Source organism: Andrena cerasifolii, chromosome 15, assembly GCF_050908995.1.
Source record: "Andrena cerasifolii isolate SP2316 chromosome 15, iyAndCera1_principal, whole genome shotgun sequence".
Taxonomy (NCBI): Eukaryota; Metazoa; Arthropoda; class Insecta; order Hymenoptera; family Andrenidae; genus Andrena; species Andrena cerasifolii.
Window position 1 is genome coordinate 1,642,022 of NC_135132.1, and position 13,240 is coordinate 1,655,261.

The 13,240-nt window shown below is 34.4% G+C and overlaps 3 protein-coding genes and 1 long non-coding RNA gene across 9 annotated transcripts in view; 3 read left to right on the forward strand and 1 right to left on the reverse strand.

Moving 5' to 3' along the window:
• Nucleotides 1–13,240, reverse strand: part of LOC143377162 (unconventional myosin-XVIIIa) — a 390,650-nt gene that overhangs the window by 366,305 nt on the left and 11,105 nt on the right. The window lies entirely within an intron of this gene.
• Nucleotides 2,543–3,737, forward strand: LOC143377052 (uncharacterized). The gene is made up of 2 exons (XM_076827964.1): nt 2,543–3,095; nt 3,163–3,737. Exons 1-2 carry the CDS (start codon nt 2,699–2,701, stop codon nt 3,735–3,737), a joined length of 972 nt encoding a protein of 323 aa, XP_076684079.1. The 5' UTR covers nt 2,543–2,698.
• On the forward strand, nt 5,757–11,994 carry LOC143377053 (uncharacterized; the record flags this gene model as incomplete). The annotated part of the gene is given in 6 exon segments (XM_076827965.1): nt 5,757–5,980; nt 6,276–6,460; nt 6,463–6,567; nt 10,015–10,706; nt 11,874–11,897; nt 11,900–11,994. Coding segments are annotated over 6 exon segments (1,302 nt in total), but the record flags the coding sequence as incomplete, so codon positions are not given.
• LOC143377413 (uncharacterized) lies at nt 10,945–11,758 on the forward strand. Its single transcript, XR_013087325.1, has 3 exons — nt 10,945–11,222; nt 11,350–11,541; nt 11,626–11,758. It is a non-coding gene; the product is annotated as an uncharacterized LOC143377413 (long non-coding RNA).

Genomic DNA, 13,240 nt, shown 5'->3' on the forward strand with positions numbered 1-13,240 from the left:
GTTTATTGCACCTTCTACATTCCACCACGCGACTAGGTCACGCTTTCTATATTTATTATGTCACATTTCAAGTGTCTGTAAAAGTGAAAACATTAGAATATATTACTCCTTGTATTTATACACTTTGTACATATATTGAGAATAGATAAATATTTACCTTCTTAACTCATATTTTATTGATGCAGGATCGTAATCTATTTTTTTTTTGTCAAAGTCTGCCCAAATACTGTCGTTAGCTATTCAAACACTCTTGACTGATTTGAAGAAATTTTATAATTCCATAAATATATCAGCAGATGTTATCATCAGGGACCCTAACTGTTATAACCTAAATTTTAAAAGTTATGGCATAAGAATTAATATTTTTGTTTAAATGATTTTGTTTATAATAACCATTATTGTCGACCGAAATATTTTTTGGTCACTGATAATCATTATTGACGACGGAAATATTTTTTCATCACTGTTATAGACGACGGAAATTCTTTTCGGTTACGAATAACCATTATTGACGACGGAAATTGTTTTCGGTTACGAATAACCATTATCGTTGACGAGATTTGTTTTTGGTTACGGTATAATCAATATCTATTGCGGAAATTTTATTTTGGTTACGGCGTAACCAATATATATTGCGGGAGTTTTATTTTAGTCACTCTAGTTCATCATCATTTTTTATAAATATTATTACGAATAATTTGTATTTATATAACGATATACTGTGACGTTCCACTATTATTCGCGCGGTACTAATTCAATTCTTCCCCACAAATCTCTCCACAACTAAACTAAAATCCCTCAAACTCAAGTCTTACCCCCCTTCCCCAATCAAATGATCGTTTTGACGATGTATTGGGTTGGCAACTAAGTGATTGCGGATTTTGTCGATAGATGGTGTTAGCACATTCTGTCGTTTTGTCAACGTGTTCAAAGGACCTAATGTATATTGTTTTCTTGCTGTTTGAACTTCCACCTTTAATTAGTAAGAAAATTGTATCGATTAGTTATTTAGTTTCGTTTTTATCCCAATTTAAAATGGAAGGAAAAAACGCGCATTTCAGACATATTTTATTGTATTATTTCCGAAAAGGCAGGAACGCATCGCAAGCTTACAAGAAGTTACGTGCCGTATATGGGAATGAAGCCTTGAAGGAGAGGCAGTGTCAAAATTGGTTTGCCAAATTTCGTTCTGGTGATTTTTCACTGGAAAATGCGCAACGATCTGGCCGTCCAGTTGAAGTTGATGAGAGCCATATCAAGGCCATTATCGATTCAGATCGTCATAGCACAACACGTGAGATTGCAGAGAAGCTTAATGTATCGCATACATGTATTAAAAAAAAAATTAAAACAGCTTGGCGATGTTAAGGGGAGGTTCTGGTCTAGAGCCCCCCAAAATAGGTGATATTTAGGAATTAATTAAAGGAAAACTACTAAATATAATTTAATGGGACTTGTTGCATTGTATTAAGGATGTCTTAGATTATAGAAGTATATTTTTTGTTTTATAATTAATCATTGCAGACAGCCTTGGGGAGTCGTTAAAGTCAAGGCGTCAAAAAATTGATCCAAATCGGTGGGACCTCTATCCCCAAAAGTTATTATCCGATTCGACTGAAACCTCGTTTATTTTGAAGATTATTCTTTTGGCTAGGGGGGGGGGGGGCAAAAATACAAAAATTACATTTCTTAGAAAATAACGACACTTTAAGTTTGAAATCACTTTTCCCTGTATTTTTCGTCCTTTCATCGCCTTTGAAAATTATAAATTTTCAACTTTTTGTAATTTTTTTTAGTTCCCCTCCCCGTAGCCAAAAGAATAATCTTCACAATAAAAAAAGTTTCAGTCGAATCGGATAATAACTAATCTACTCAAATGCCTATAACTTCGGGAATTTTACGAATTTCAACAAATACTTTTAAACACGTATTCCTAAAAGGTTGAACATTCGAAAAATGAAATAAAAAAAAAAATCGACATTTAGACCAGAACCTCCCCTTAAGAAACTCGATTTATGGGTCCCTCGTCAGCTTAAGGAAATTCATTTGACGAAACGCATTAGCATTTGCGATTCGCTTCTGAAACGCAACGAAATTGATCCATTTCTGAAACGACTGATTACTGGCGACGAAAAGTGGGTAGTTTATAACAACGTTAACCGAAAAAGATCTTGGGTGAAGCAGGATGAACCAGCCCAGACAACAGCAGAAGCTGAGATCCACCAAACAAAGATTATGCTGTCAGTTTGGTGGGATTATAAAGGAACTCTGCACTTCGAATTTTTACCAAGAAACCAAACGGTTAATTCAAACGTCTACGTTCAACAACTCACCAAACTGAGCGATGCAGTTCAAGAAAAGCGGCCAAAATTGGCAAATCGGGAGGGTGTTGTTTTCCAACATGATAATGCAACGCCCCACGCATCTTTGATCACTCGCCAAAAATTATTGGAGCTAGGTTGGGATGTGTTGTCATATCCACCATATAACCCTGACCTTGCGCCTTCAGATTTCCATTTATTTCGTTCCATGCAGAACTCCTTAAGGTAGTACTACCGATACGCGTTGAGTCAAGTGCGTATTAGATCGTCTTTTGATTTCCGTGGTGATTTGATTTGGCAACGTAGCACGATTGATTGTGTAGTTTTCTTCTGCTCGCTTGAAGCTTGAACTTAGCATTGTATAGAAATATAGAAAAATGACCTCGAATAAAAGTGAAAAAGTTAGAAATAATAAGAAAGAGAGAAAAAGACTTTTCTGGAAAGGAAAACTTGTATCGGAGAAGGTATTTAATAAAAGGGTACAACAAACTGAACTAGGTAAACGCTTGCACATAGTAGGATTGGATAAACAAAATCCTAACCTCGAAAATAATAAAAAAGTAATCGTGGAACGCCAAACTCCTCAAAAACTTTGTAGAAAGTGCAAAACAGGACTTTCGATAGAAGATCTCAAAGAAGATCAACGATATGGCTTAGCGTCTAAATTTGACGTAGAATGTCGACATTGTCATACCGTTACTACTGCTTGGACTGATCAACTGTACGTACGATCTAATCCAAAAATTAATGTTGATACCGATACGACAGTCCTTGGTATGTAAAGTTATATTAAAGTTAGTAATTAATTGGGGAAACATATATTTATGAGATTATTTTACAGGTACTTTAAATGAAGATTCTGTTAACGGTACTGTTAGTGATTTTGATCTTTATGGACGTCGAATAATTCACTTAAAAACATTAGGTTCACAAATGTTTTGTATTAAATGCAAATCCTTACTTTGTATGCTGGACATTAAAGACGAGAGACAATGTGGCCTAGCATCAGTATTTAAGGTAGCATGTCGACATTGCGAAGTAATTACTAGCGTATGTACAGATAAACAGCATAAGGTACCAAATCAGTCTAATACAAAACTTCAAGAATGTGCTTTTACTTGGAACGAGGCGATAAATAAAATCTCTTTTGCCAAGCAATTACCAAAGGCTCTAAAACGACTAGATGTTTTAAAAGACTACACTTCTCATTCAATGAGGCGAAAGATCGTTGCTGCTAATATTTCTTTAGAAATGATGACTACATCATACAAGCAAAACAAATATGAAGGTTTACTAAATATTTTAGGACCAGATAAAAATGGCATTGTCAGAGTTACAAAAAATCGAAAAGTCTTAGACAAACTTTGTAATTATTTTAAAAATAATTCAAACAGTGTTAATAATATTCTAGGATAAGATGCAAATATTGATGTTTTAAATATTTTATTAAATGTTAAATGTGCAATAATTTATAAACAAATGATATATGTTACTTGCAATAAAACTTAATATTTTTGAATAATTGTTATTTTTATTATTTTGTATAATACTATTTTATTATTTATGTATTAATTCATCTCATTCTTTTAAAATTCTGATAGAAAGAGCGTCGAGTATCGCTTGTACATACTAAGCGCATTTCAAACTGCGCGGTCTTACCAACCTCTTTGCGACGTTGCCAAATCGTGCGTATAATGGCCGAGTGAGCTCAGATGATTTTATTTATTTGCTTATATTAGCTATAAAAATTGGTGAATCAACATTTGGATACATGCATTATGTTTATGGAATATTAAATCTATATTTCTCTCAGTTTCATCAAAAACTGAACTGGCTATTAATGTGAATTTTTGTTGAAAAGGTCATTTCCCATAAGACTACGTGTTAACAGTGGAAACGTAAAATTGTTAATAACTTTTTTCTGGGTTGGTGTAAATTTCCAAAAATTTACATGAGTCAGTGTAAGATCAAAACAAACTACTGTACAAAGTTTCAGAATTTTCTGAACAGTATTTCAAAACCGGTAGTACTACCTTAAATGGTACAATTTTTAATGACGCTGATGATGTAAAATCTTATTTAATTCAGTTTTTTGCTGGCAAAAATCAGAAGTTTTATGAGCATGCAATTATGAGACTGCCTGAAAGATGGCCAAAGGTCATCGACGAAAACTGACAATACCTAATTTAATAAAGTTATATTTTCAAGTGCAATCTTTGAATTTTCCTTTTTATTTAAAATTCGCAGTCACTTAGCTGCCAACCCAATACCTTAGCGGTCCCCATCTCAAGATGATCAAGTATGAAAACCCCTTCCCTATTCGCCCTACGAGGCACGAATTCCTCCCTCATATTTAAATTCAAACAAGTCCCTCGTCCCAAAAACACGCTAACTCGAGACCACGTCTCACCCCCTCTCTACGACCCCCCAAATCAAAGCCACTATCAACCCTTTCCAATCAAAACACCCAAGATCCATCCAATGGGTCGAGTATTCCATTTCGAACACCCCAAATAAAAACCCCCGAAGTCTTATTGCGACGCATATTTAGAGCATGAGTCATCAACACGTTTTAATTATAGATGCATATTTCGCACATGAGTCATGGTGCATACTGCGCATGCCCCTCATTCCTGACATTCCTGAAAATCATATAAATACAAGGGCCCGAGAGGCCGGAGCTCTTCTACGAAAAACACCCCCGCGAAGTAAATCGTATTATCGACCATTTTTATTGTGATATTCTAACATTCTATTCAGTGCCCAACGAATTATTATAAATCTACAGGAACTACTGTAAGCGATTATTACTTACTTTTGCTAACGGCATAGCATAGCACACCATCATTGTTTTTGTGCTACCAAAATCCGGTGACTTCTTAATTGTTTTTATGAAAGTCTTGAATTTTACGGACCATATCAGAGGTTTGCGCCGAAATGACACATGTTCTACACATCCTGCAATTTTTTCCAAGTCGATTTGCACCTCAATTCGCTCGCAATCAGGAGAAAATGAAGAGGAAAAAATATTCGAGAAAAACGCATTTAAAGTTTCTGGGCAAAGGCGACGCTATAGGTTGCCGCTTCACGTTTTTAGCTGTCAAATCTACAATTTTGCAAATTTTACTATAAACCAAGCGGCATTTTATTGAGAAAAGATAGTACTTTCGGAAAATACAATAAAAAATCGATTTTTCGACTGCCTAGTCCCCTTAAGGGAAGTCCCAATACCTGACCGCATTGTCCAACCGGTAAAGTGTCTGTGTTTTTTTTTCTCAAATTTTTGTATATCAAAAGTTTAAGTACAAGAATATTGTACATAAATTAACTTATTTTTTTTCAAGTCATATTTTTAGTCAATTTCATGCTACACTTTCAACATAACCTAAAAGTGTATTTGCTTTTTCACTTTCAGTATTGTTTGTAATAGTATAATTTGTAGATTTCAAAATAAAAAATAGAACGAAAGTGCAAAAGAATAAAAAGAAATATAGTCAAGAAGATGTTTATAATGCGTTAGAAGCAATACAAAAGGGAGTGACGATTAGAAAAGCCGCAGAGCAATTCAAAGTTCCGAAAACGACATTGCGGGCGAAATTGAACGAAATAATTCCTGTTGAAGGTGTTGGAGGACCTAATACCATTTTAACCCTTAACTGGTATACTGTTTTTGGCAAACGTGACTGGTATACTGGGGTCGTGGCAGACCCCAAATAAAAAAGGGCACAGAAATTTGTAAAGTCGACACTAGAGCAACCACTATGAATATTTTCTTCTTAGGTAATGTAGAAAATAATATAAGCGTAGAAAGTTAAACTATTATTATAAAATTAATTAGAAATTCAGTTTACCAACTTAGACAACCGAAAATTGTACATCGAACTTTGGGTGCTTGGGGTCATGAGCGACCCCAGGATACCAGTTAAGGGTTAACATACAGTGAAGAAAAACACATGAATGGATCTTCCATTGCAGCGAAAGGGGACTTCCCATTTCAAAGTCCCAGCTCTTTGAAACAATACAGAAACTGGTCATTGAGCTGAAAGGACCGAATCCTTTTACAAATAATATGCCAGGTAGGCATTGGTGGGAGAGCTTTTGCCGCAGACACCCAGAAATTTCCCCGAGGCTCGCTCAAAATTATCCATAAGCAGAGCCACTGAAAATGTCTTCAGGGATTGGTTTCAGGAAGTCGAAACTCATTTAAATAAAATAAATCTACACAATATACAACCCCTGGCAGTAAGTTTGGGACCAAACGCAAACATACTAAATTAACGAGAAACACCAATATTTTTTATGTATAATTTGCAACGGTATATATATGAAACGCGTGGTAATGTTAAATTGGTCTATTTTTAAGTAAAAGCACCAAAAATAATTAAGAATTTTGTTTATTATAATTATACTGGTAATGTTAAATTGGTCTATTTTACAGTAAAAGCACCAAAAATGATTAAGAATTTTGTTTATTATATAATACAAAATATGGAAGAAACAAAATGTGTCTGGGAAATAAGTATGGAACAATATAAATTTGCAAAGAGATTAACAATAATTTTTTCAGTATTTATATTACCTAGTATTTTCTGACATTTGTACATGCATATTAGTTAGTTACTTCATGGTTTTCATTTCATTATTCTCTTTTCAATACTCTTCTCCTGAAATCCGAATCATAACAAAGCCACTGGTAAAGTTGACACTCCAATGTTTATGTTTTGTCACTGTTTACTGCACTCGCTTACTCGCGAGTCTCGATCATGCGCCACAAAGTGGGAACAATACTGGAAACGTAAGTCTACGACATCTACCGAAGTCAGTGTATTTTGAGACAGTAAACAAGCAAGTCGGATGAATAAAACATGCCGCCAGGCAAACATTTATCTAACGATTTAAAGTTACGCAGAATTGCATTATTGAAAGAAGGTAATACTCAGCAAAAAGTAGTGGAAATTTTGAATTGTAGCCGAAGTGCGGTAAGTAACATAAAAGGAAAATTTAACGAGACGGGCAGTGTGGTGAATCGCAAAACAGGCGGACGTCCGCGCTCAACTTCAAGAAGAGATGACAGACGATTAAGACAGATCGTAAGGAAAATGAGAAGAGCCACGTCTCGCGAAATCAATGAAAAAATGGGGCATTCTTTCTGCAAAGCAAGGACAAAGCCATTTCTCACTAAAGAACACAAAAAGAAACGTTTAGAATGGTGTAAGAAGTACAGTGGGTGAAAAAAGTATTGGCACACCCAGTTTTCTCGGAATATCTTTAAACTATAAAGTAATCTATCAATATTAACTATGTTTATTAGTGTCTTTTGACTCACATAAATAGTATGTTTACTGAGAATTCTCAGTTATTTGGTATAAGGAAGTAAAGTAAAGAAAATGAGAAATCCATAGTCAAATAAGTATTGGCACACGTACGGTTCAACTATAAGAACAAGTGTTACTCGGTTTCGTACGCGACAAATTCGGTTCTAGGAACGTAAACATAAACAGAATTCACTGTTGCTTCTCTCAGTTAACACAATCAGTTTGTGTTTACACTTTGAACAAGAATCACGTCTACGAAGAAGAGCGAGTTAGCATTGTGCGTGCGAAAGGAAATTCTTTCGTTACATAAAAGTGGTGAGAGCTACCGAAAAATCGGTAATTCATTAAATTTAAGTTTCTCGGCAGTGAGAAATGTAATAAAGAAATTTAAGGAAACTGGTAGCGTCGAGAAGTACTTACAACTAGAGAACGAAGAGACATCATCAAAGAAGCAATAAAAAATCCTTTTGTAAGTGCCAAAAGTTTATCTGTTGACATCGCAACATATTCGGGAAAAGAAGCGAATGCCCAAACAGTCCGAGATGTTTTACATTCTGCGGAAATTTATGGTAGAGCAGCGAGAAATAAACCGTTCATTAATGAGAAGAATAGGGAGAAACGCTTCGGTATTGCAAAAATATATATAAATAAGACAATGGAATTTTGGAAGACGGTTATTTTCTCGGATGAGAGCAAGTTTAATCTTTTCGGCTCTGATGGAAAAAGATTTGTATGGAGGAAACCGAATACCGAATTAAATCAAAAGAATATTATTCCTACAGTGAAATACGGTGGTGGTCACGTTATGGTATGGGGCTGGGTTAGGTCATACCATGGAGTAGGAGACGTCTATATCGACGTGTTGCGAAATAATTTATTAACGAGTGCAACAAAAATGGGCATAAATGGAAAATTTCTTTTCCAACAAGACAATGACCCGAAGCACATGGCAAGGAAAACAAGAGAATGATTACTATACAATGTAGCAAAACAACTCCCTACACCACCTCAATCCCCGGATATTAATCCGATAGAAAATCTTTGGCATATTTTAGATTTAAAAATCCGTAAAAGGAAAATAAAAAATAACACTTTTAGAAGAGTGGTCTAACATTTCACCGGAAATTACGCAAAAGCTGGTCGAATCGATACCTAATCGATTACAGGCTGTAATTAAGGCCAAAGGCATGCACACCAAATATTAGGTAAGTTCAATATTGTTCATATTGTTTATTATTGTGCATTCCTCAATAACGTCGTATGTGTGCCAATACTTATTTGACTATGGATTTTTCCATTTCTTTACTTTACTTCGTATACCAAATAACTGAGAATTCTCAGTAAACATACTATTTATGTGTGTCAAAAGCCACTAATAAACATAGTTAATATTAATAAATTACTTTATAGTTTAAAGATATTCCAAGAAAACTGGGTGTGCCAATACTTTTTTCACCCACTGTATGCGCATTGGACTACAGAAGATTGGAGTAAAATTGTTTTCAGCGATGAATCGCTGTATGCATTGGAGGAGGAGATGATGCAGGACACTTCGTGTGGAGAACACCAATTGAAAAATTTAGTGAAGATTCTTTGAATTTTAAAATAAAATGTCCAAAGTCGTATATGGTCTGGAGCTGTATGACAACTCAAGGAGTTGGACAAATATGCATTTTGTATAAAAATTGTGAACTCTGAAGTATATATTCATATATTAGAACACTTTTTAATACCGAGTTTAGATCAGTGGTTCGAGGACTCGGATGATTTTTATTTTCAACATGACAATGCAAGTTGTCATCGAAGCAAGATAGTTCAAAACTACCTTCAACAAAAAGGCTTTCGAACCATAAAATGGCCAGCAAATAGCCCAGATTTAAGTCCAATCGAAAATTTGTGGGCACTTTGGAAACAATTTATACGCGACAAAAAACCAAAAAATAAAAATGAACTTTTGGAAGCCATTAATTAAGCTGTCATGGAAACAAATTTTGACATCACAGTGTAAAAACTTGATTACATCGATGCCAAAACGTATACAAGCTGCGATACGTGCACGTGGGAACGTCGCAAAATACTAGGTAATATAAATATTAAATCAATTATTGTTAATTTCTTTGCAAATTCATAATGTTACATACTTTTTTCCAGAACATCGGTCCGTTCCATACTTATTTCCCAGACACATTTTGTTTCTTCCATATTTGTATTATATAATAAACAAAATTCTTAATTATTTTTGGTGCTTTTACTTTAAAATAGACCAATTTAACATTGCCACGCGTTTCATATATATACCGTTGCATATTATACATAAAAAACATTGGTGTTTCTCGTTAATTTCGTATGTTTGCGTTTGGTCCCAAACTTATTGCCAGGGGTTGTAGATCCATCGAGAATATTTCATTTGGACGAGTCTGGTTTTTTCCTGGTCCCAAAGGCAGACAGAGTGCTCGCTCGGAGAGGGACTAAGTCCGTATATAAAGTTGTACATGCAGATGAGAAGGAAAGTATTACTACATTATTTACAGTAAATGCTGCGGGTACAATGCTCACACCAATGATACTCTTTTCGTACCAAAGAATACCAGCAAGTATTACCAACACCTTGCCATCAGGATGGATCATTGGTAATGCAGAGCGGGGGTGGATGACGGCAGAGAGTTTTCTTGATCATATAACTACAAAATTTCATCCATGGCTTGTAACAAATAGAATTAAATTTCCGGTCATTCTATACCTGGCTCTATCGCAGTTCTGCAAAGCCAAGCAAATTGAATTAATCGCATTATACCCGAATGCAACGCATGTATTACAGCCACTGGATGTTCCAGTCTTTCACCCCTTGAAAGCGAAATGGAAGAAGGTTGTCGACGAATGGAGGACTACACATTCACAAAAATTAAAACGAGAAAATTTTGCTCCAATTTTAAAGACAGCTATCGATTCTTCTTCTAATTTGCAAATTACTATCCAGCATGGCTTCCAAACGTGTGGACTGTTTCCATATAATGCAAATGCAGTAGATTTTAATGTTTTAAATAAAAAAAAAAGAAAAGTAAAGAAGTGCAAAACTTAGAAGTTATAAGATCTAGCAAAGAAGATAAAGATAAGGAACATCTGAAGTATTTTGAAAGTAGATTAAATGTAGTTGAGCTTCAAGATTTTCAAAACGCTGTATCCAATGGAACCTTCACGATTTCGAAAAGTTCTAACGAGGGATTATTACAGTATTGGCTTAGCATGAAACATCTCACTGGTGAAACTTCATAAAAAATACAACTATATTAATTAAAATTAATATTAAAATAGTTTAATATTCCTTTAATTAAGTTGTATTTATCTATTCTATGCAAGAATGATTTACTTATTTTCTTATATTATAATTAAATAGTTAATACTATTTGCTGTAGGAAAAATTGTTAGTACTTGTGTGAGTGTTAATGGGGAGGATTCTACTGTGCACATGCATGGAAGTACAGTGGAGGTTGTACAGTCACTGCCTTGCATGCCTAATCCTTTAGATGTAGATATTAATAATGCACAAGTAGTTGTAATACAACAAGAAGATGAGAATAACTTAATAGTAAATACAGAAACTTTAAGTACAATTAATGTTATTTGTAACAGTTATTATGTCAAATATTTGACTTAAATATATAGAAACTAATGATAAATAAATACAGTTTGTGGCAACGACATCTTATTCGCAGGATCCAGGGAAGATTTTCCATATAATAAAGAACCTTTAAATGCCATTGCAATTGAAGTAGAAACTACGAATAAAGAAATTATGAACGTCAGTAATGAAAATGAGGCTCATATAGGAGTAGAAGATTTACGTGCGACAATATCTACAGAAAATGAAAAGAGCACTATTCTTAATGAAATTCAAAACACAGAATGTAATAAAAGCAAAGGTGCATATGTATCAAAGTTTTTATTATGTATCACTAGTTATATGACTTTTAATAAAAAAAATTACACAGATATTAATTCTACATGCATTGAAGAAGATTCCAGAAAAAAATGCCATTGCCTTTAAAAGGGGTATTGAATATGCCAAAAGAAATGGGAAAAAAGAAGAAGAAAAAGAAAACAATTAGTCACGTACTGACATCCGATGAAGGCAAGAACACCATTTGAGAATTCAGGAGGAGAAATTGAAGAAAAAAAAGGGAAATCGAAGAAAGAAAGAAATATAGAGAAGAATAAAAAAAAACTGATGAAAACGAAGTTTAAAAAGCAGCAGCAGCAGCAATCAGGAAGAAAATAGACGACGAAATTAAAAAAATAATGGCTCAAAAAAGTAATATTAAAAAAGAATGCATTTGAAATATCATTATTCTTCTTTACCAATGATTATTAAACATTATGTAACTACCCACTTCATACATTCCACAAATGAAAAATTCGCGCGCATACTATTCACACAAACACTAGTGGCGCCCTCTGCGCCAAGCTTTGCGACATCTTCCCCATTGACCAGGTATTGGGACACCAAAAATGGGACGCTGGGACAAATCAGAATTCTATTGTCCATGTACTGGTACACATAACTACTTGTGTTTTTACTCAATTTAATTAAAATAACCCACTGAAAACAAGTTTCTGGTAGCTCATTTGATAGAAAGAAGTAACGTTTATCTGAACACTGACACTTTTATTAAAAAGAACATTTATATTTAGTCCATTTTTAAGATATACTACTTTGATATCCTTAAGTGTCCAGTTAGTGGTACTTTTACCTTATGTTAAAATGGTAAAAACTAATTTAATATCTACAGAAATGCGATATTAACTAAAATAATTCCAATTTACAGCCGAGCAACAGTAACAATATTTTAACAATTGATGCACATATAGGTATAAATGAGGGTATATAGGAAAATTTTGATAATGCAATTTTGCATCAATAAAAAACGAATCGAACACTTAAATATTTTATAATGATATAATTTCGAGGAAAATATATGTGTATGTTAAATTCGTATTTATAATATATAACTTACAACACACATATAAATATACAAATTCTTTCAGACAGGAGAACAAGATTACAGCCCAAATACACTAATATGTTGCCTACAATAAGTTCAAATAAAAATAAATGGATTTTAAATGACTTTATTACAACTAATGCATTCTACCTCAACCGCTTCTATTCACCTCAACGATATCTGAAGAATATTATCAATACATCGGAATACCGATAAGATTCGATATTGCCGACATTTAGTGAGTCACAGGTTCCAACCGTCCCTTCCCCACACTATATAGAAATAGTAGCTTTGACTCGCTGTGGTAACGGGTGTCCCTAATTACTTACACACGTCACGCGTAGCGTTTGAGCTTCCTTGACGACAGAGACGTTAGCCTGTAATGGTCACCTCTTTAGCGTCGCGCGGTATCCCTGACGACGCGGTCGGGAGTGGGGGAACGTCAAAGAGCTCACGAGCCCTGTCTTGGGCAACGCTGATGTCACGTTTCCTACTCTGTAGTATATGTATGTTCACGTAATAATAGTACTAACAGTAATACAGCAAACTCCCTTGTAAAAAGAATCGATTCTGTGGGAATTTATTTCAGAAAGTACATGCAAAT